The 21,512-nt window shown below is 44.3% G+C and overlaps 1 protein-coding gene across 21 annotated transcripts in view; it reads right to left on the bottom strand.

Moving 5' to 3' along the window:
* KALRN (kalirin RhoGEF kinase) overlaps positions 1–21,512 on the bottom strand; it is a 792,110-nt gene that overhangs the window by 128,460 nt on the left and 642,138 nt on the right. For 2 of the 21 annotated variants that reach the window (XM_049878696.1, XM_049878706.1), the window contains exon 1: positions 10,835–20,754. The exons of 14 other annotated variants lie outside the window; for them this stretch is intronic. In XM_049878696.1, the coding sequence (XP_049734653.1) occupies positions 10,835–10,919 (85 nt within the window). In that variant the 5' untranslated portion in view covers positions 10,920–20,754. Of the gene's footprint in view, positions 1–10,834; positions 20,755–21,512 lie in introns of those variants that run through there. 5 more of the 21 variants (XM_049878659.1, XM_049878667.1, XM_049878716.1 and 2 more) reach the window with 4 other exon arrangements.

The following is a 21,512-nucleotide window of genomic DNA, read 5'->3' as shown; positions in this document are numbered from 1 at the left end:
TTAACATCTGTCCAATTCAAGTCTTATCTGCAATGAAACTCTGAAGTCATTCACAATATCCTGAGAAAGCATCTACATAAAAAGACTGAGGCAGAGCAAGTTATAAAGCAATATATAAAAATATAAGCCTATTTATTTAAAAAAGGGGGTTGTTGTTGTTACTGCCATTGAGTTGGCCCCCAACACATGGCAACCCCGTGCATAACAAAGTGAAAGAGTGAAAAAAAATATAGTACGGGGTAAGTAGCAGTTGTCTCAGGCAATTGGCTCCCTTAAAGATTATAGCCTAGAAAACCCTATGGGCCAGTTCAACTCTGTCACATGGGGTCACTATGAGTGGAAAATTGACTTGATGGAGCCTAACAACAACAACAAGGGGTTAAGTAGCGGTTGTTTCTATGCGGTTAGGAATATGCTATAAAAGTTATGCTTTTATGGTCTTTTTGTTTGCCCAACTTTTTTATTTTTTCTGTAGTGAGTGTAGTTAGCTTTTGGAGTAATGAGGAAAATAAGAAAAATTCACATGAAAGCAATGCAGCCTTGACTTAGTCTTGGGCTGGTGAGCTCATGGAAGATGTGGGTCCTAGTTCCCGCCCTGCAAAGGAAAGTGAACAGGGCAGGGCCTCTACAGCTTCTCAAAACAAGAATCTCCCCTGGGGAGCAGAAAGCCTGCTGGAGTCTGGGGAAGAGAGTGCTGAAGATGGGGGACAGGGGGAGAGGAAAGAGAGAGAAAAGGACAACATAAAAAAAAATAAAAAAAGAAAGAAAAGAAGGAAGAAAAAGCCTGAAAGAAAATGTTTCCCTCCACTTCTTACTCCACGTCAGAAGCACTATGTAAGTCAGTGGTTCTCAAACTTGAGTGTGCATCAGAACTACGTGGTGAGCTTGTTAGACTGCTGGGTCCCACCCCAGAGGTGCTGAGTCAGCACGCCCAAGAACCTGCGTTTCTAGCATGTTCCCGGTGACCACACTTTGACAGCCTCTGCTCTAAGTCATTCTGTCAGTGGGTAAAGAGAGGAGAAAAGGAGGCAACAGCCAGCTGCAAGACAGAGACACAAAATGTGTGGTAGAAGCAGAGTGTCTGCAAGTCTTTTTAGCAGTAAGGCTTGCTTCTCTTTTGAGTGGGAGAGGCGGCATCCCTTTCTCCACATGAGCAATTGGAAGACTCTAAGTGAGAGAAGCAAGAAACTGAGAATGCCCTGAGAGTCTATTACACACAAGCATCGCCAGAGAAGTATTGCCAGAGAAAGAAGCACTTGCCTAAAGCTAATCCTGCCCCACGGAAGAGCAAACCAAAAACCCAAACCTGTTGCTAGCAAGTCAATTCCAACTCATGACAACCCCATGTGTTACAGAGTAGAACTGCTCCATAGGGGTCTCTTGGCTGCAGTCTTTATGGAAGCAGATTGCCAGGCCTTTCTTCTGATGCTGAGTGGCTTCAAACTACCAACCTTTAGGTTAGTAGTCAAGTGCAAACCATTTGCAGCACCAGGGACGAGGGAAGAGCACATACCTGGAAACAGAAATATTTTATCAGGAACTGTTTCAAGCCAGGAGCAGAAAGGGGTTCCCTTCCTTTCAACCTGACAGTTTCCTCTCTGTAGTCACCAGGAAAGCAAGAATGTGAAACAACTTGTTGTGTGAGCCCCATCTCTGCTCTTCACCTGGGCTAAGGCCAACCTGGCAGCCTCCTAGCTGTCTCATAGGTGTAACCAGGGCTCACCTCCTTCCAGGAAGCATAACACAGGGAGGTTCTGCAACCTCCAAAGATGGGCTACATTAGTTACTGAATAGACCAAGTAGGCAGCCAAGCTTCATCTACAAGGGAGACAGAAGACACTGGCTAAACTCAGAGAGAAACATCCAGAGCCCAGGAACTGAAATAATGGCCCATGGTCAGCGGGCTGTGATTTTTAGCCAGGCAAAAACAGCTCGAATAAGAACCAGCAAAGCTTTGCACATAAAGGTATGCAAGAAATGTTGGCTGGAGTGAACAGAAAAATGTTTCTAATTAGATTGCCAGCCAATGTCAAGGGCAGGTAAAAAAAAAAAAAAGTGATTGGCCTTTTCTTTTTATGTGACATTAAGTTTTCAGGATCTGAACTTCAAAAACGATGTAGATGTTCTTCAATTCTTGAACCTTTGTGCCTCCCCCTCAGGTCAGGATAACTTGGGATGCTGAGGTTACTTGCCAGTATCCCAGCATCTTCTGTTGAGTGTTCCTCTCTTATGTAACATGCAGTGACTGTAATACTAGAAGCGTGATGTAGTTTTTTACTGTTTTAATTAAAAATAGCAGAAAATAAGAAAACATGGTGACAACTCCACAGCATTGAGGCATATTAGACAATGGTTTGAACCAAGACCACTACATAGTGTTTTATTTACAAATGTATAGTTTTGCAACCTATCGTACCCATAAATAGTTAGCTGCAAGCTCCCCGAGGAGGGCTCTATCTTGAGTATTACAATTACTGTTATCCTTAATAGCTAACCTTTTTAAAGCACTGTATGTGCCTGGTGCTATGCTAAGCCCTGTTACATACATTATCTTAATCCTCACAACAGCCCAGTGGGGTAAACACCATTAGGATTCGCATGCACTTTCCCATCATACCTAGTATAGGGCTGGCATCCAGTCAGCATGTAAACATTTGTCAAATTAATCCAAACACTGTGTGTTACATAAAAACCTGTGACGTTCAAAGATGGAATGAGAGGAATACATTTCATTGATTCATTTCCACCTTCAAGAAAAGGGGCAAGAAAGAAATGGGGAAAAAGAATCTTCTGAATTAAACTGTACCAGAGTGAAGAACATGAACAGATATTTACTAAGAACAAGGGGCATAAACTGCTCTGGGAAGTATAGATATTACAGTCTCTACTTTCTGTGGTCTTGGGAGACAACGGTCCTTCAAAACAGACAAAAAACAAACAGAAACAGAACAGTTGCCACTGAGTCATGGTAGCACGGTGGTAAAGCATTCAACTACTAACTGAAAGGTCAGAGGTTCAAATCCACCAGCAGCTCCATGGGAGAAAGACGTGGCAGTCTTCTTCCATAAAGATTACGGCCTTGGAAACCCTATAGGGCAGTTCTACTCTGTCCTGTAGAGTTGCTACGAGTTGGAATCAACTTGTTGGCAACAGGTTTAGTTTGGTTTTTGGCTTCTAAAGGAACTTGGTGTCATGATTTCACACATCAACTCCAGTTTACAGAATGAGTTCTACTAATTTATAGGCCAAGGGAGAGGCATTTGCATCAAGTCATAGGGTTTCCTGATTAGTGTTTCTGGGAAAAGATGGGGGGAAAAAAAGTAAGAAAGAATATTGCAGATGAGCATGACTTAGGATACCCTATGACCCCCATTACCTTTACCCACGTTCTATGATGTCAGGGTCAAGGAAGAACCCAACTGCCTGTGTTGCGAAAGAGCCATGGGACCATGGTCCCAGCGCCTCCCCAGTGAACTGATTTAGCTTGGATAAGTCACCACCCCTTCCTCTCTACCTCTGAGGTACTCTGACTCCTGAACTCTGTCTAAATAGGAAGACAGAATGGCACGTGGGCTTGAGATGCAAGGACGCTGACAGAGCAATAAACAAGTGTAAATAAATCCGGGGTAGACTTTGGAGAAGCAGAGGAGGATAGTAACCAGAAAAGTTTCCAGGAAGAAGAGACTTTTGTCCACATACACAAAGTTAATTATAAATTGACTAGAAAATGAAAGGCTCTAAGACTAATCTCTACCTAGAAAGGTCAGAAAAATTTCTAGACTCTGCGATTTAAGAAGTCACAAATTCCAGTCTGCAAATATAACTTAGCAACCTCCAGGTGACTTGAAATCCTTTTCATTATTCTGAAATAAATTGTTTATTTTTATTTTAAGACTTTAAGAGCTTCGGCTGCTAACCAAAAGCTTGGCAGTTCAAATACACCAGCTGCTCCTTGGAAACGCAATGGGGCAATTCTACTCTGTCCTACAGGGTCGTTAGGAGTCAGAATCAACTCCATGGCAAACGGTTTTGGTTTAAAAAAGAATCCCACCACTTGTCTGTCAGTTTGTTGTACCGTGGTGGCTTGCATGTTACTATGATGCTGGAAGCTATGCCAGCACTGTTTCAAATACCAGCAGGGTCACCCATGAAGGACAGCTTTCACCAGAGCTTCCAGACTAAGACAGACTAGGAAGAAGGACCCGGCAGTCTACTTCTGAAAAAATAGGCCAGTGAAAACCTTATGAATAGCAGCAGAATGCTGTCTGATATAATACCAGAAGATGAGCCCCTCAGGTTGGAAGGGTCTCAAAATATGACTGGGAAAGAGCTGCCTCCTCAAAATAGAGTCGACCTTAATGGCGTGGATGGAGTCAAGCTTTCAGGACCTTCATTTGCTGATGTGGCACGACTCAAAATGACAAGAAAGAGCTGCAAACATCCACTAATAATTGGAATGTGGAATGTACAAAGTATGAATCTAGGAAAACTGGAAGTTGTAAAAAATGAAATGGAACACATAAAGATCAAAATCCTAGACATTAGTAAGCTGAAATGGACTGGTACTGGCCATTCTGAATTGAACAATCATATGGTCTACTATGCTGGGAATGACAAATTGAAGAGGAATGGCATTGCATTCATCGTCAAAAACAACTTTTCAAGATCTACCCTGAAGTACTACTTTGTCAGTGATAGGAAAATATTCATACACTTACAAGGACAACCAGCTAATACAACTACTATTCAAATTTATGCACCAACCACGAACGTCAAAGTTGAAGAAACTGAAGACTTTTATCAACTTCTGCAGTCTCAAATTGATCAAACATGCACTCAAGATGCACTGATAATTACTGGTAATTGGAATGCAAAAGTTGGAAACAAAGAAGAAGGATCGGTAGTTGGAAAATAATGCCTTGTTGATAGAAGCAATGTCGGAGATCCCAGGATTGAATTTTGCAAGACCAATGACTTCTTCATTGCAAATACCTTTTTTCAACAATATAAATGATGACTATACATGTGGACCTCGCTGGATGGAATACACAGGAATCAAATCGACTACACCTGTGGAAAGACACGATGGAGAAGCTCAATACCATTAGTCAGAACAAGGCCTGGGGCCGACTGTGGAACAGACCATCAATTGCTCATACGCAAGTTCAAGGTGAAGCTGAAGAAAATCAGAACAAGTCCACAAAAGCCAAAGTATGACCTTGAGTATATCCCACCTGAATTTAGAGACCATCTCAAGAATAGATTTGATACATTGAACACTAATGACTGAAGACGAGGCAAACTGTGGAATGACATCAAGGACATCATACACGAAGAAAGGGAAAGGTCATTAAAAAGACAGGAAAGAAAGAAAAGACCAACATGGATGTCAGAAGAGACTAAGAAACTTGCTCTTGAATGTAGACTAGCTAAAGCAAATGGAGGAAATGACGAAGTAAAAGAGCTGAAGAGAAGATTTCAAAGGGTGACTTGAGGAGATAAAGTATCATAATGAAATGTGCAAAGACCTAGAGTTAGGAAACTAAAAGGAAAGAACATGCTAAGTATTTCCCAAGCTGAAAGGAATGAAGAAGAAATTCAAGCCTCGAGTTGCAACATTGAAGGATTCTGGGCAAAACACTGAACGATGTAGGAAACATCAAAAGAAGATGGAAGGAATACACAGGGTCACTGTACCAAAAAGAATTGGTCACCATTCAACCATTTCAGGAGGCAGCATTTGATCAAGAACCAATAGTATTGAAGGAAGAAGTCCAAGCTCCACTGAAGGCATTAGAGAAAAACAAGACTGCAGGAATTGACAGAATACCAATTGAGATATTTCAACAAATGGTGCAATGCTGGAAGCACTCACTTGTCTATGCCAAGAAATTTGGAAGACAGTTATCTTGCCAACTGACTGGAAGAGATCTATATTTCTGCCCATTCCAAAGAAAGGTGATCCATCAGAATGGAGAAATGATCAAACAATATCAAATAACATCACACACAAGTAAAATTTTGCTGAAGATAATTAAAAAATGGTTGCAGCAGTACACTGACAGGAATTACCAAAAATTCAAGCCAGATTCTGAAGAGGACATGGAGCAAAGGATATCACTGCTGATGTTACATGGATCTTGGCTGAAAGCAAAAATACCAGAAAGATGCTTACCTGTGTTTTATTGACTATGCGAAGGCATTCGACCGTGTGGATCATAACAAATTATGGGTAACATTGCGTAGAACAGGAATTTCAGAACACTTAATTGTGCTCATGAGGAGAACCTCTACATAGACCAAGAGGCAGTCATTTGAACAGAACAAGGGGATACTGCATGGTTCAAAATCAGGAAAGGTGTGCATCAGGGTTGTATCCCTTCCCCATACTTATTCAACCTATACGCTGAGCAAATAATCCGAAATGCTCGACTATACAAAGAAATACACCCATCAGCACTGGAGGAAGACTATTAACAACCTGTGAAACGCAGATGACACAACCTTGCTTGTTGAAAGCAAAGAGGACTTGGAGCATTTACTGATGAAGATCAAAGACTATATATAGTATGGATTGCACCTCAACATAAAGAAAACAAAAATCCTCACAACTGGACCAATAAGGAACACCATGATAAAAGGAGAAAAGATTGAAGTCGTCAAGGATTTCATTTTACTTGGATCCACAATCAACGCCCACGGAAGCAGCAGTGAAGAAATCAAACGACACATTGCATTGAGCAAATTTGCTGCAAAAGATCTCTTTAAAATGTTAAAATGCAAAGATGTTACCTTGAGGACTAAGGTACACCTGACCCAAGCTGTGATATTTTCAATTACCTCACATGCATGTGAAAGCTGGACAATGAATAAGGAAGATCTAAGAAGAATTGATGCCTTTGAATCATGGTGTTGGCAAAGAATGAATATACCATGGACTGCCAGAAGAACAAACAAATCCATCTTGGAAGAAGTATGGCCAGAATGCTCCTTAAAGCAAGGATAGCAAGATTTCATCTCAAGTACTTTGGACATGTTATCAGGAGGGACTACTCCCTGGAGAAGGATATCATGCTTGGTAAAGTAGAGAGTCACTGAAAAAGAGGAAAACCCTCAGTGAGATGGACTGACACAGTAGCTACAACGAAGGACTGGCCCGTGTTTTGTTCTATTGTACACAGGGTTGCTATGAGTCGGAGCCAAACCAATGCCCCCTAACAAAGAAGAATCCAGAACTGCGCCACTTCTCCGGCTTAAAGGAAAGTCTAACTAGCCAAAGTAATCTTGAAACTCCCAGGGTGTGACAATGATTAATCAGCCTTTATACACATGCATATATTTATCTCACTTTCGGTTAGTTTCACTCTCAAAAAGACAGTTCTAGACATTTTTGCTTTCTTCCTTCCTTCTTACCTGACCCCTACTTCCATCCTACCCTTGGTTTTCAGTTTTCCTGCCCTTCAACACCAGTTTCAAGGTGGTGGTATTTGTTGCATGCTGTTGAGTCGACTCTGACTCATAGCGACCCTGCAGAACAGAGCAGAACTGCCCCCAGGGGGTTTCCTAGGCTGTAATCTTTATGGGAGCAGATCACCAGGTCTCTTCTCTTGAGGAGTCTCTAAGAAGTTGCTGGTGGGTTTGAACTGCGGACCTTTTGATTAGCAGTGGAGTGCTTAACCATTGCACCAATTTTTTTTTTTTTGCACCAATAGCACCCTTAATTTCAAGGTAGGAAAGATAGTTTTTCATCAAACCCCTTTACTATAACTGTATTAATAGAAACAAATAACTAAAAAAAGAAAAAAAAAGGAAGAGAAAAATAAGACAGTTGCTTTCCTCACTTTTCTAAACCAAAAGACAAGCTCAACTAAACTCATCCATATTTTTCTCAACTATGATATTTAAATGCCACACAGTTGCTGTCAATAAATCCTTGACTCTTACCCTAGTGATAATAATTACAATTACTTAAGGTTCACCTGAGGAATTCCAGTAGGGCTCAGTTAGCTTGAGCCAAACTAACCAGAACATTCCACATTAGCTACCTCTTGTTTCTTTTTACTCTTGCCCTTTTCCTCGGGCTTCAGAAGGAGGTATCCTTTAAATCCTGCATGATTGGAAGCCAGTCAGTCAAGGCTCCCTGACTTAGGAACCACAGCAGTGCATCTGCCCCATTGGCTCCACAGTTAAGCAGCAGTAGGAGACAGCGAAGTTCTCTCAGGAGAGGGGACAGAGATGGAATAACTAGCTGCTTTCATTAAAAAGGGGCCCTGCTGGCGCAGTGGTTAAGCGTTTGGCTGCTAACCAAAAGACTGGCAGTTCGAATCCACCAGCCACTTCTTGGAAATCCTATGGGGCAGTTCCAGACTGAGCTATAGGGCCACTATGAGTCGGAAGGGACTTGATGGCAACAGGTTGGTTTTGTTTTGTTGGTTTATGTAAAAGAGGTGTGTTGGGGGGTAAGTAGGCTGCCTTTCAACTGTAATAAGTCTGCAAGACCAGAGAAACTGGTTTAACTGAAAAGGCAGGCAGATTGGCCTATCCCTTGAGGCTGGAACTCTCCACTCCAGTCACCCTCTTGGATACTCTATGAGCCCATCTCTGTTGCCATTGGGCAAGCCTCTTACCATGTAGTTTAGGGCTCTGGGAAATGTATTCAAGATCAGTACAAGGCCTTATCTTTTCAATCTGCTTCCACACTGAGGCCTCCAGGGTTTCTCTCTTCTGTTAGAGCCACATCAAGGGACCCAGGGACAGTGTTTCCACACCTTAGGTACGGTCCCCCTGCTCAGCTGCTGCCAGAAGGTTCCTTTGAAGGGTGGCTAAGTCACTCTCCCCTCACCAGCTTCCTCAGATTCGAGCCCCAGTTTTCACACATGTCAGATCTAGGAAAGTGTAAGCACTAAAGTGGGAAAAGGCTTATAAGGCAACCACCTTGTTGCCCTCCTTTTCCCTTTTAAGCTGCTTTCACTGTTGGCCCTTTATCTCCCTCAATCTTCAGCTGAGGATCGATGGTCCCTTCTAACTTTTTTTTTTTTTTCCTAGCTTGGGCTCCCGCAACACCCACCTCCCACATCCCCTCTCCAAGCCACAGAGCCTGCAGCTGCTACTTCCCTTGTCACTTAGGCAGGAGGAGGCCCAGTAGGTGCCCCAAGCCGGCTCCCCTCCCCCTCCTCTGCGCTGACCAGGGAACAGCCAGGGCAATTCACAAACAAAGCAAGGGCCCCCGCAGACCCTGGGAGAATTACCCAGCAGGGAATCTGGGACTGTCTTCCGCACATCTGGACTCAAGAAGGCAGCTGCAGGGGCTTTAGATAAGCACCGCCCAAGCCCCCACACTCTGCCTTTTGACAGGAAACTGACTCCCAAGTCCTGCTTGGAAACCCTTCATAGTGGAAGCATCACAGCCTTTAGACCAAACCAACCCACTCGGATTCCCTTTGGCCATTTCCTGCTTCCTCCCCCATTTAATACCTCCTCCCCTCAATTCCTTGCCCTGTGTTTAGACGTTTCTGAACTGGGCTCGAATTTTTGTGAGGGTCCCTGGCCCCCTCAGATTCCTTCTTCTGAATTCTGGCTTTCCGAGCTGGACAGAACACAGTCCCAGGCTGTTCCTAATGAAATGCAGAGATTGAGAGAAACTAATGCTGGGATTATAGACCTTAATTACTTAGGGGAGAAGTCCTTCAGATGTAATGAGCTCTTGTAACCTTAAATCTGCCTAGGATGGTGACTCTGTCAGGGCTATGTCGTGTAAGTGGCATTAGAAGATGGGGAAGGGCCACTTGGATGAAGTTTATTGACCACTATACTCTGAAAGTTCGCTCCGGAGTTTGCAGAGACTGGGGTGTTGTAAAAAGGGGTAGAGGTGAGAGACCCAATAGGTGAAACTTTTAAAAAAGGCACCCCTTTTTAAATAGAGCAAGAGGCTCTATTCTCACTTCTAACAACACAAAAACAGGATCTCTCTCCCCGCATTCTTCACGCTCAAGTGCTGTGTTGACATGGACAGTGTTAGAAGCAACTGCTGACTCTGTCTATGAAGGTCTTGATCTCCTCTTCATGGGAGGCTACCCAGGCCATCATCCTCCCTCTGTGGTCCTTCTCACCCTCCTGCTTTGCAGGCTGATTTTGGAGAAACTGGTTGCTTTCTTTAAGTCTCCTAAACACCATTAAAATGAGCAGGATAATTAAATCTAGTCCTAATTGGGGAAAGGAGAGTTCTTGGTTAATTAATGAGCCAAGCTCCAGCCCAGAGCTGCAAATCTACTCCGGAGCTGCCTGCAAAATCCCAGGCGGGGAAAAGTGCTCCAGTCTCATGAGAAAATTGTCACTTGGCAAAAATAGTTCCTGGTGTTGAGACAAGCGCCAAACACATTCCGATAGCCAGGAGTCATACATAGGTTAATTCCGCAGGTGACATCCATGTGTAAATGAAAGCACTGACGTGCAGCTCCGCCACTACTGGGACCACACAGTTTAGGGTCACCGCCTCCACCCCGCAAGCAGCCAAAAACCCAAAACCAAACCCACTGCCGTCGAGTCGATTCCGACTCAGCAGCAGGCGCCCCGAAATCCAAAGTCGCTGATAAGTAGCTGAGTTCACAAACTGCAGCTCCCTCGGCACCCAAGTCAGGATCTCACCGAGGGCGAGAGAGCATTCTGCCCGGGAAACTGTGAATGGAACTCGGACTCAGAGCAAACTCTCTCTCTTTGCCGCCCTCCCATGACCCACCCTATTTCCCTACCCCAGCGGCCTTCCCTCCCTTCCTCCCTCGCGCGCAGCCCTGCCAGTCTTCGGCTAAACTAAGGCACAGACGCCGCCAGCACTCACCTCTGCACGGGAAGCAACAGCAGCACTTAGCAAAGAGCCACCCCAAAGAAGGACATCGGGTGTAAGCCCGGTCGCCGCCCTTCATGCTGCCCCGCGGCCCCAGCGCTCCCGCATGGCACGGGGCGCCAGCCAGGGGGTGAGAGCGCCCAGCAGAGGAAACTTCAGCGCCGCGCTCGGGAGCCCACTCCCTCTCTCGGTCCCTGCTGTCCTCTCCGCACCGCGCGCACCGCCGCTGCGCCGACTTCCAGGGAGCCCGAGCCACCTTGGGGAGGAGGGGAGGGCCCGGGCAGGGAGGGAGGGCCTAAGGGGCGGAGTTCCGAGGTCCAGCTGTTTGTTGGAGTCGCTGCCAGCAGCGGGGCACAGAGCCTTACGCAACGCCGCCCTTGGCTGTGGGCATGGTGGTACACAAAACCCCTGACACAAAACAGGTACTCCCCTTTATGTACAACGTCCTCCCCCTCAAGAGCCACTATAATCAGTTTGGGCTTAAAATATACAACCAGGTAAGGCCAAAGAGGTAGGAGATGAACAGATTTAGAAGGTTCAAGACTCAATAATCCTTTTCTCGCCAAAAGGTTCGCCCTCTTCTTCCCCTCAGCCTCCAAACACAGCCAGCCTCCTCTGTATCGAAAACACCTCCACCTAACTTTTCTTTCCTTCTTTTTAATGCTTAATACTAATAGTGATAAGACTGCCTCACTTCTAGGAAATAGAATGTAAGGTCAATTGCCCATGAACAACTGCCTCTTTTTTCACAAGACCAGAGAACTAGATCATGCCCAGCTATCATTACTAGCGCAGTGGTTAAGAGCTACAGCTGCTAACCAAAAGTTTGGCAGTTCAAATCCACCAGCTGCTCCTTGGAAACACTATGGGGCAATTCTGCTCTGTCCCTATATGGTCACTATGACCTGGAATCAACTCTGTGGCAATGGGTAACATTACTGAACATCTTGATCAAAGAGTCTATAGAAGACTTTATCAAAAGGGGGAGAAATGTCAAACAGAATTTAAAGTTCTCAAGGAATCTAGGCTTTCTGGAGCCATTGAAGCTGGCTGGACCCCCAAAACTATTGCCTGGAGATAATCTTTAAACTTTAAATTAAAAAAAAAATCCCCTGAAGTCTTTTTAAAAACCTCACAATAAAAAAAAAAAAAACTCACAATAGCTTAGCTTAATTAGTAAAGAATGTCTGCCTTGAGCATTATGCTCTCTTAAAGAACTATCTATACGGAATCAAATTGATGAAAGCAACTAGAATGGTAGCATAGGAAGTTTAGGTGGCAGTGACTTTATGTTAATGGGGAGGAACAATTTGGAAAAGGAGGGTGACAATGGCTGTACAACTTGAAGAATGTAATCAACGTCACTAAGTGTGCACGTAGAAATTGTTGAATCGGTGTATGTTTTACTGTGTATATTTTCAACAACAGCAAAAAGTCCTTACTTCTTTATTGGCTCTCTGGCTGTAAGGATGTACAAAACCACTCTGAATGTGAACTCATAAAACCAGGGTTCAAAGCTCAGTTTTGCAGCTTCCTAGCTGTTTGACCTTAAACAAGTCACTTCACCTTTTTGATCATCAGCTTCTTCATTAAGGAAAAAGAATTCCTATGTTCCAGGAGCCCTATTAAAAGACATCCAGGGAAGTACCCATTTTCTAGTTGAATGAACACCTACAGAGAAACTCCAAATATCTTACTTATGGTGGATGACTTCCACTAATTATCCTGCAAACATACCAGTTGATTTATCATTCCGTTCTTATATCTCCATCCTTTTCTTCCCTCTCTCTTTATCTAAGTCTTTTTTATATTTCAATGCCATGTTCATATCCCACACCTTCCCTGAAGCCCACCTGGACCACAGCAACTGGACTCTACCATGAACCAGCGTGAATGTCACTCAGAGGGCACCTGTCTCCTTCCCTTGTGTGCAGACTGAGGAAAAAGGACCTGCTGGAAACAGGTAACACTCACAAAGTAGAGGCGGCCCATTCATCAGACAAAAGGGAAGTTTGTGAAAGGAATAAAAACCAGAAACTTGATCGCCCAGGTATACAATTCCCACTGGAAAAAAGACAGCCAAGGGAGAGGGGGGTTTTAGGCGTTATCAAAATTTGGGACTTCCCTGCTTGAATCATGTATTGATTTGTGTCTTATTTATCTATGTGTCTCATTGTCTGCCACATGCTTGGCATACAATAGATGGTTAGTAAATGATAGTAGCACAACCTAATGAGTAACAATAAACCAAAAAAACCCAAACTGACTCTTGTGCAGTAGAATTCCAACTTAAAGCGATCCAACAGGACAAAGTAGAATTGCCCCATGCGGTTTCCAAGGCTGTAAATCTTTTACAGAAGCAGCAGACTGCTGCATCTTTCTCCCATGGACCGGCTGGTGGGTTTGAACTGCCGACCTTTCGGTTAGCAGCCAAGTGCTTAACCACTGTGTCACCAGGGCTCCTTTGAGTCACGATAGCTAACATTTATTGTTTACTACTTAAGCAGTTTCCTAGGTACTCTCCATAACTTAACTCACGTATCCTCATAAAAAACCTCATAAGGTAGGGTCCTCTTTTACATTTGAGAAAATTAAATGAATAAACGATAAAGAGGCTTTGATGGTTTAACTCCAAAAGAAACTTCAAGAAGCTTCACCCCTATAAGAATAGCAAAACCTGAAGTCAAAATCTAGCTTCTACTTCTACCACTGCCATTTCCCTGTCGTTCTCTCCTGGCACAAAGTACATAAGAATCTCATTGTCCAGGAGGAAATGTGCCACTGGTGCTCTTTCTAACACACACCAACAGAGCAATCAAAGTTCAAGTTGTTCATGAGGTCTACACCCAGATGTCTGATTCACTGGCCGTCCTGACTACCACCCAGTCTCACCTGGTCAGCTTACATTACTGCATGATCACCAGTCCTCACACAGACATCCCGCTTCTCCTGACCTGTGGCAACTAGTACTATTGTCTAGTTCTCTCTTCCATAGTTCCAAAGCCATTACCCATTTTGGTGTTCTTGCTAGCCCAGATCAGAAAATGTCCCAGGTCCTCAGCCCTTCTAAAAGTTAACTTGAACGCTCAATGAGATGGACTGCCACAGTGGCTGCAACACTGGGCTCCAGCAAAACAATTGTGGGGATGGGGCAGGACCGGGCAGTATTTCGTTCTGTTGTACCCAGCGTCACTATGAGTCAGAACTGATTCAATGGACCTAACAACAACAACAACAATAAGTAAGCTGTAAATTACACTGACACTTGGAGACAGACATGTGATATTGAGAGGGGATTTCTGAGGCACACACATCATAGTCACAGTTATGTAAGTTGATGTGGTCACCCCAGGAAAATGGAGAAGAAAAAAGAGAAGGCAGATAAGGAACTTCTGGAAACACCAGCAGGTAAAGAAGACAAAGTGGAAGATATTACCGAACACTCAGACTACAAAGACGAGAACTAGAGAAGATGCGAGAAAAGCAAATTGTGAAAGACGTATAAGTGGAGAAGAGGCTTAAAGGTGAAGAACGCGAGGGAATAATCCACGTGATGGAAAGAGGAAAGCTCAGTGAGAACTGAAAAGAAGAAAGTGGATTTGGTAGCTGTGTGGCAGCCCTGAAAAAGTCGTTTCTCTAAAGTAATGGTACAGTGAATTAAGGATAAAGTGGGGTCTGTTATAATTTTAAACAGGAACTAAATGGTGATAAAAGGATGTAAAAATAAGTAAAGAGAAGTTAACTTTATTTGCTTGTGATGCACGGCATGGGTCCTGTGGTATAACAGTCCATTTGGACTGCTCACCCAATCCACCTCTTTTGACATTTTGGGGGCATGCTCATAGGAATCTAGAGGTAATTCAAAACAATCAGTGCCCCCCCCCTTTTTTTTTTTTACTTAAATCTTGTTTCTAAGCCTCTATGTTCAAGTGACGGTGGACCACCCTTTTGTCACATGTTCTTTACCAGAGGCAGATGAAAATGAAACTTCAGACGGGACATAAAGTAGAACTTTCTGTTTCATGTGAAAAATCAGGAACAAAGATGTAGTCACCAGTGACCAGAAATGCTTGAGATTAGAGAGAGAAGACACAACATGTACACTGCATCTATATTTAATTTGAACTCTAAATATATTTTTAAAATTGTATATTGTCCATGTGGTTAATTACTCCCAGATGATATGTGTTATTTTCATAATAACGTCTGTAGAAAAATCATCACTGTATTATGTGTAGCCATCTCTTCTCCTAATTACCTCAATTTACAGTGGCCTAACCATTGCTCCATTGCTGGCCCTGTGGGCACCACCATTCACTGGTGTCTAATGACTAAGGCACCGCTGAGCTCACCCTGAATGTTTTCTTCTCCCTTCCTGATCTGGGTACCTGTATTTCTTTTTTCTTTCCTAATTGCACTGGCTAGAACTTCTAGTACAATACAGAACAGCAGTGGTGAGACCAGGCATCTTTGTCTTGTTACTGATCTTAAGGGAAAGCTCTCAGCCTTACTCCACTGAGTATGATGTTAGAAGTGGACTTTTCATAAATGCCCTTTATTAGATTGAGGAATTTCTCTTCTATTCCTAGCTTGTTGAGTGTTTTTATCATGAAAGAGTGTTGGGTTTTGTCAAATGCCTTCTTTGCATTGCTCGAGATGGTCATGTGGTTCTTTTCCTTTGTTTTATTAATGTGGTGTATTATATTGATTGATTTTCTTATGTGGAGCAACCCTTGTATTCCTGGGATAAATTCCACTTGATCACGGGACATTATTCTTCTAATATGCTTTCAGATTCAGTTTGCTAGTATTTTGTTGAAGGTTTTCACAGTTCTATTCACAAGGGATATTTGTGGTTTTATATCCTTGTGGTGACTTTGTTTGGCTTTGGTATCAGAGTAACGCTAGCCTCACTGGATGAGTTAGGATGTGTTCCTCCCTCTTCTAAATTCTGGAAAAGTTAAGAAAGATTGGGGTCACTTCTTTAAATGTTTGGTGGAATTCTCTAGTGAAGCCATCTGGTCCAGGACATCTTTTTTTAAGAGGTTATCCTGTATGTTTTCAACTACCGCAACTCCTCTACACTTGCCCACCTTACACCCATCTGCCTCTTTCATCCTCAAGAAAGTTAAGCCCTAGCTTATCTTGTCAATCACTCTCTTTTTCTTCAGGAAGGAAGGATCACCGATCACCATCTGGTCTGAACCAGGTGTGGGACATTGTGGACCAGACAATATTGATGAAGACTGGGATTTCACAGAAGACCCTATTCTCCCCAGAGAAGCCAGCATTCATATCCTTCTGTGGGACGGAACGATGGAGTCATTGCTGCAGGGACGGATTCCTGGAGATTTGTGCTGGGCAGCCGACTGAGCTGGCCTGAGCTCAGGAGGAGAGGAGCTATTTATCAAAGTGAAAGATGACGGCAGCTGGACTTGCTAAAAACAAACCACTCCAGGTTTCATCCATTTCCAAAAATGTTTACCTCTAAGTAGGTCAAAGAGGTTCTCAAAGTAGGGCAGTCAGAAGTGCCAGTCCATCACTTTGACTGAGTTCCAATTTAGGAAGGCCGATGATTGCTAAGTGTCCACTACACTTTTTTTTTTTTTATCAACTTTTATTGAGCTTCAAGTGAACGTTTACCCACTACACTTTTAAGTGTAGTGTCCACTGCTATTTAAATTCCAACAGCCAGTGCCATCTTCCCTCCCACAGTCCGAAGGAGAAGCTGTAGCAGCATGTAGCTTCACCTGGTACTCTGAATGCAAAGTGGACTTTATCTTAATGTAACTCAGGCCGGTTTGGTAAAGGTTTCCAATAACAGGAGGGAGGAGGAAGATACTGACCATCCTCATATTTCTGAGTTTGCAATCATTCCCAATAAATGAGAGGTTAGCCCATGTGTCCCTGGAGAAAACATCCCCAGAAAGAAGATTTCAAAGACTTCCTCAGTCAAAACTCCTAGCATCAGAAAATTATTTCCTATTTCCAACATTGGGGCCCCTACCAATGCTTAAGCCAGTTTCCTCTATCAGTTCTTAGAGAATGGAGAATACAGGGGGGCCTGGCCCTTTACATGAACTCTGCAGGGGTTCTTGGTGGATGGTCCTTCCTTCCTTCCTTTTCATTCGTTTGTTCCTTCCTTCCTCCCTCTTTCCCTCCCTCCTGTCCTTCCTTTTTCCTTCCCTCCCTCTCTCACTTCCTTCCTTCCATCCTTCCTCTCTCTTGCTCTACAAATACTGAGAACTTATTATGTGCCAGCCACTGCTCTAGAGCAGTGAACAAGAGACAAGCTTCCTGCTCTTGTGGAGAAACTGGGGAGTGATGGCGGGAGGAAGAGACAATAAACATGAACAAATATATCAGGTAGTGATAAATGCAATGAAGAAGAATAAAGCAGGGAAGGGGGTATAGAGTATGATGGGAGAGGGTGGGAGTCAGAAGACCTCTAATCAGGCGACATTTGAGCAGAGACACAAAGGAAGTCTGGCAGCAAACCATCCCAGTACCTGGGGATCTGGGGCGTTGCAGGCAGAGGGAATAATAGGTGTGAGCCCTGAGGTGGGAGTGTACATGGCTTAATTGGTGAACAGCTCAGCCAGGCAGGCTGGTCAGGAGGGTAACAGGAAGTGGTAGGCAGAATAACACCCCCCAAAGTTGTCCATGTCCTAATCTCTGAACCTGTAAAAATGTGACCTTATGTGGCAAAAGGGACTTTACAGATGTGATTAAAGATCTCGAGATGGGGAGATTATCCTGGATTATCAGGGTGTATCCAGTCACATGCAGCTTTAAAAGTACAGTCTTTCCTGGCTGTGATCAGAGGGAGACATGGCAACGAAAGAAGGGCCAGAGAGATGTGACATTCCTGACTTTGAAGATGGAGGAAGAGAGCCATGAGCCAAGGAATGCAGGTGGCCTCTAGAATCCAGAAAAGGCAGGGAATCTGGAAAGATTCTCCCCCAGAGCTTCCAGAAAGGAATGCAGCCCTACCAACACCTTGATTTTAGCCCGCTGAGGCCCATGTTGGACTTCTAATCTTCAGAACTGTAAGACAATAGATCTATGCGCTTTCAAGCCACTAAATGTGTGGTAACTTGTAACAGCAGCCACAGGCAATTCATACATCGGCGATCAAGTCAGAGGAAAGGCTGCAGGCCAGGTCTTGGAAGGCCTCCTCACAGGCCACAGAACGGACTTTGTTTTTACTTGAAGTGAGACGGGAGCCATCAGAACGTTCTGAGCTGAAGAGGCCTCCTCCCTGCAGCTGGAAGCCATCCACGGACATTTGTACTTCCTGTGGCCTATGGGGCCACGTGGGAAGTAAGGCAAGTGGGCACGATGTCAAAATCCGCATTCTTGGCTGGGGCTGGCGGACGATGGTGGGGAAACTAGAGAACTCAGTCCCATCACAACAGCAAGAAGAGCAGGCTGTTCAAGGACTGGGCTGCCTCTTGCTCCTAGAGGGCAGAGAGCTGGCATTAAATGTGACAGTAGTTGAAATCTGAAAGAATTCCCATGCATGTTTGCATGGTCCTGGGTGAGGGGCAGTTGTTCTCAAGGTGCAAGGGACACAGGGGAGGCCAGTGAAGAGGTGGCAGGAAGGTCCTGCCCACTCTGCCCTGCCAGGCAGCATCAGAACCCTGCTCCTGAAGGCTCCTCAGGCTGTGGACTGCGAGGGCTTCTCCTCAAGGCTTCTAAGGCCCTCCCACCTCTGACTTTGCCTGAGCAGGTAGGGTGGGCAATCTCCAGCAGGACAGATCACACCACTCCTTCTCTTCTCCCTAAAGCACATTTGTTGCACATCATTCCTGGGACCCTTTGTTCTTTTGGGAGGAAAGTGGTTCCAGGGTAGCTGGCTCTGAGTAAGAGAAAATCACAGTCTTCTATTTGGGAAGGAGTCCCTGAGTGGTCCAAAGGGTTAACGCACACGGTTGCTAACTGAAAGGTTGGAGGTTTGAGTCCACCCAGGGGTGCCTAGGGGCCCTGGTGGCACAGTGCTTAAAGGTTTGGCTGCTAACCAAAAGGCTGGCAGTTCAAATCCACCAAATGCTCCTTGGAAACCCTATGGGGCAGTTCTACTCTGTCCAATAGGGTCTCTATGAGTCAGAATCTACTCAACAGCAACGGGTTAGTGGTGCCTATGAAGAAACACCTAGTGATCTACTTTGGAAAAATTGGCCATGAAAACCCTATGCAGCAGCTCTACTTTAACACATATGGGGTCACCACGAGTCAAAAATTGACTCAATGGCGATTGTTTTGTTGTTGTTTTTCTTCTATTGGGAAGCCTTCTGTTTGCTGGGGTGACTTCCTCTCTATCCTCTCCTTAGAAAGCACAATCAGTGGGAGTCTTCTCTGGGATTTGAATCCCAAGGCTCTCATTATAGTTCTGAGCTCCATCAGCTGGGTCATGAGCCTCCAAAACACAAGGATAACATTCATGCCTACCCTCCTTCTCCCCTGGACAATCGGGGCATCATTATGACACAGGTTTCACACATTTACAGTGGGTGCCCGGAGGCAGGAAAACAGGCTGTTGAAACAGACATTTGGCATGAGCTAGTTACAAAAAGGAATGGGGCAACCTCTCTGCAGATGGCCCCAGAGGTCACTTATTTCACGTTACAGCATGTGTCCTTCTCCTGCTTCAGTTCTGCTTAGGGACAGCGTCATACTGAGGTGTCCTTACAGGAGAATGTGGCCTGGCCTGACATTTCTTTTCTATTTGAGGCTTCAATTCTAAGCCCTTTGATGTCCTAAATAATATCTGATGGATGGTGGCTGCAGGTAGGACGCCACATCTCCACAGAACAAAGGAGGCTGGGGCACACTTTCCTCGCCGCTCCCTTAGTACTAAAAAGAAAAGGAAGAGTGTGGATTGGATGGCACCCAAGTCTCCTTTCTGAAACTGCATCTTGGACTCCCAGGTACCCCTATTGAGCCATTTCTGGCCCATCCTAACATAGGTAAGTGGGAGAAATTCAATTGAAAATGAAATGAGAAAGGTAATTTTCACAAAGCTTCCCTTGTCCTTCTCTTCTTTGAATTGAAGGGTAACACCCCCATACCCACCCCCAAGACTCCAAGTCTCAGCACAGGCCTCCATCACTTAGCTCAGCCCATCTCTATGGAGTGTTCTGAATGTTACCTTCAGTGACCAAAGCTAATCACTGAAAGAGAACCACAGGTCATGGAAATGTGCCAGAGGGGCAAGACTGAGAATAAGTTGCTTCAGCTCCTGTGTATCAGAGATGATCTCAAGCCTCTGAATAAAAGGCAAAAGAAAGTAAGAAGAGATGAATAAGCGCTTCTTTCTTGCAAAATCGTAGCGCCAGATGGACCTGCAGTTGGTGGCCAGTGGTAAGGGCCCAAGGTGGACTACAGATAGACACTGAGGGAAGGAGAAGGGTCCTGACTGGAGATACTGTCAGGGCCTCTGTAAAACCTATGGATGAAACTAGAAACAGAACCTCAACCCCTTGGACAGTCCTGGACCAGAGTTAAGCTGGAAACACCCTAGACTTGGCCCTATAGAGGTATCAGAACTGGGGCAAAGGGAAGGTAGGAAAATTAACATTATCTGGTGGCCTCAAGTGGCATGCCTGGGCTGGGAAGTCTAACTCAGGGGAGGTCAGCTCAATTACCCCATTTTATGAATTTAAAGTACCTTGCCCAAGGTCACTAGCTAGTAAATGGCTGAGCTAGGATTCAGACTAAGGTCTTCTACCACAAGGCTCTAGTTACTCTGCACATCTTGTCATCTGTTCTTCTTTTTTTATTGTGGTAAAAAATACATATAGCAAAACATTTGCAATTCAACCATTTTTACATATAAAATCCGGTGACATTGGTTATGTTCATTATGTTGTGCATATTTCAACACCATTAACAGAACCTCAGTGGTCCCTAAGCTAGAGCACCCCCTCTCCCCATTCCCTCCCACTCCTGGTAACCGCTAATAAGCTTTGTTCTCTATTATTTAAAATTTTTTTTCTATACATTTGCCTATTTGATTTAAGTAGGATCACATAATATTTGTCCTTTCATGACTGACTAACTTCACTCAGCATAATGTTTTCAGGGTTCTTCCATGTTATAGCATGTATCAGGACTTGATTTTTCATTATGGCTAAATAATATTTTACTGTATGTATGTACCACATTTTGTTCATCCATTCATCTGTTGATGGACATTTAGGTTGTTTCCACCTTTTGGCTATTGTGAATTCATCTCTTTGGCGTAGTGGCTAAGTGCTACGGCTGCTAACCAAGAGGTCAGCAGTTTGAATCCGCCAGGTGCTCCTTGGAAACTCTATGGGGCAGTTCTACTCTGTCCTACAGGGTCGCTCTGAGTCGGAATCGACTTGAAGACAGTGGGTTTGGTTTGGTTTGGTTTTATGGCTTACTGCATACATTGTTGTAAAGCCTCAGGCACTGTACCCAGCTCATTTTTGTTTTCTTCTAAACAATTAACCTGTATACATAACAATAAGGCTGATTTTACAGTTTAAAAGTCACTTTTACTTAACACTGCCACTCTTAAGCCTCCCAGAAACCCTGAGAGACAGGTATTTTTAACAGCTTCCCCTTGCGGTACAGTGGTTAAGAGCGTGGCTGCTAACCAAAAGATCAGCAGTTCAAAGTGACCAGCTGCTCCTTGGAAACTCTA

This window comes from Elephas maximus, chromosome 1, assembly GCF_024166365.1.
Source record: "Elephas maximus indicus isolate mEleMax1 chromosome 1, mEleMax1 primary haplotype, whole genome shotgun sequence".
In the NCBI taxonomy this organism is placed as follows: domain Eukaryota; kingdom Metazoa; phylum Chordata; class Mammalia; order Proboscidea; family Elephantidae; genus Elephas; species Elephas maximus.
Note: the sequence above shows the minus strand (reverse complement) of the source record. Positions and strands in the feature narration are given on the sequence as shown.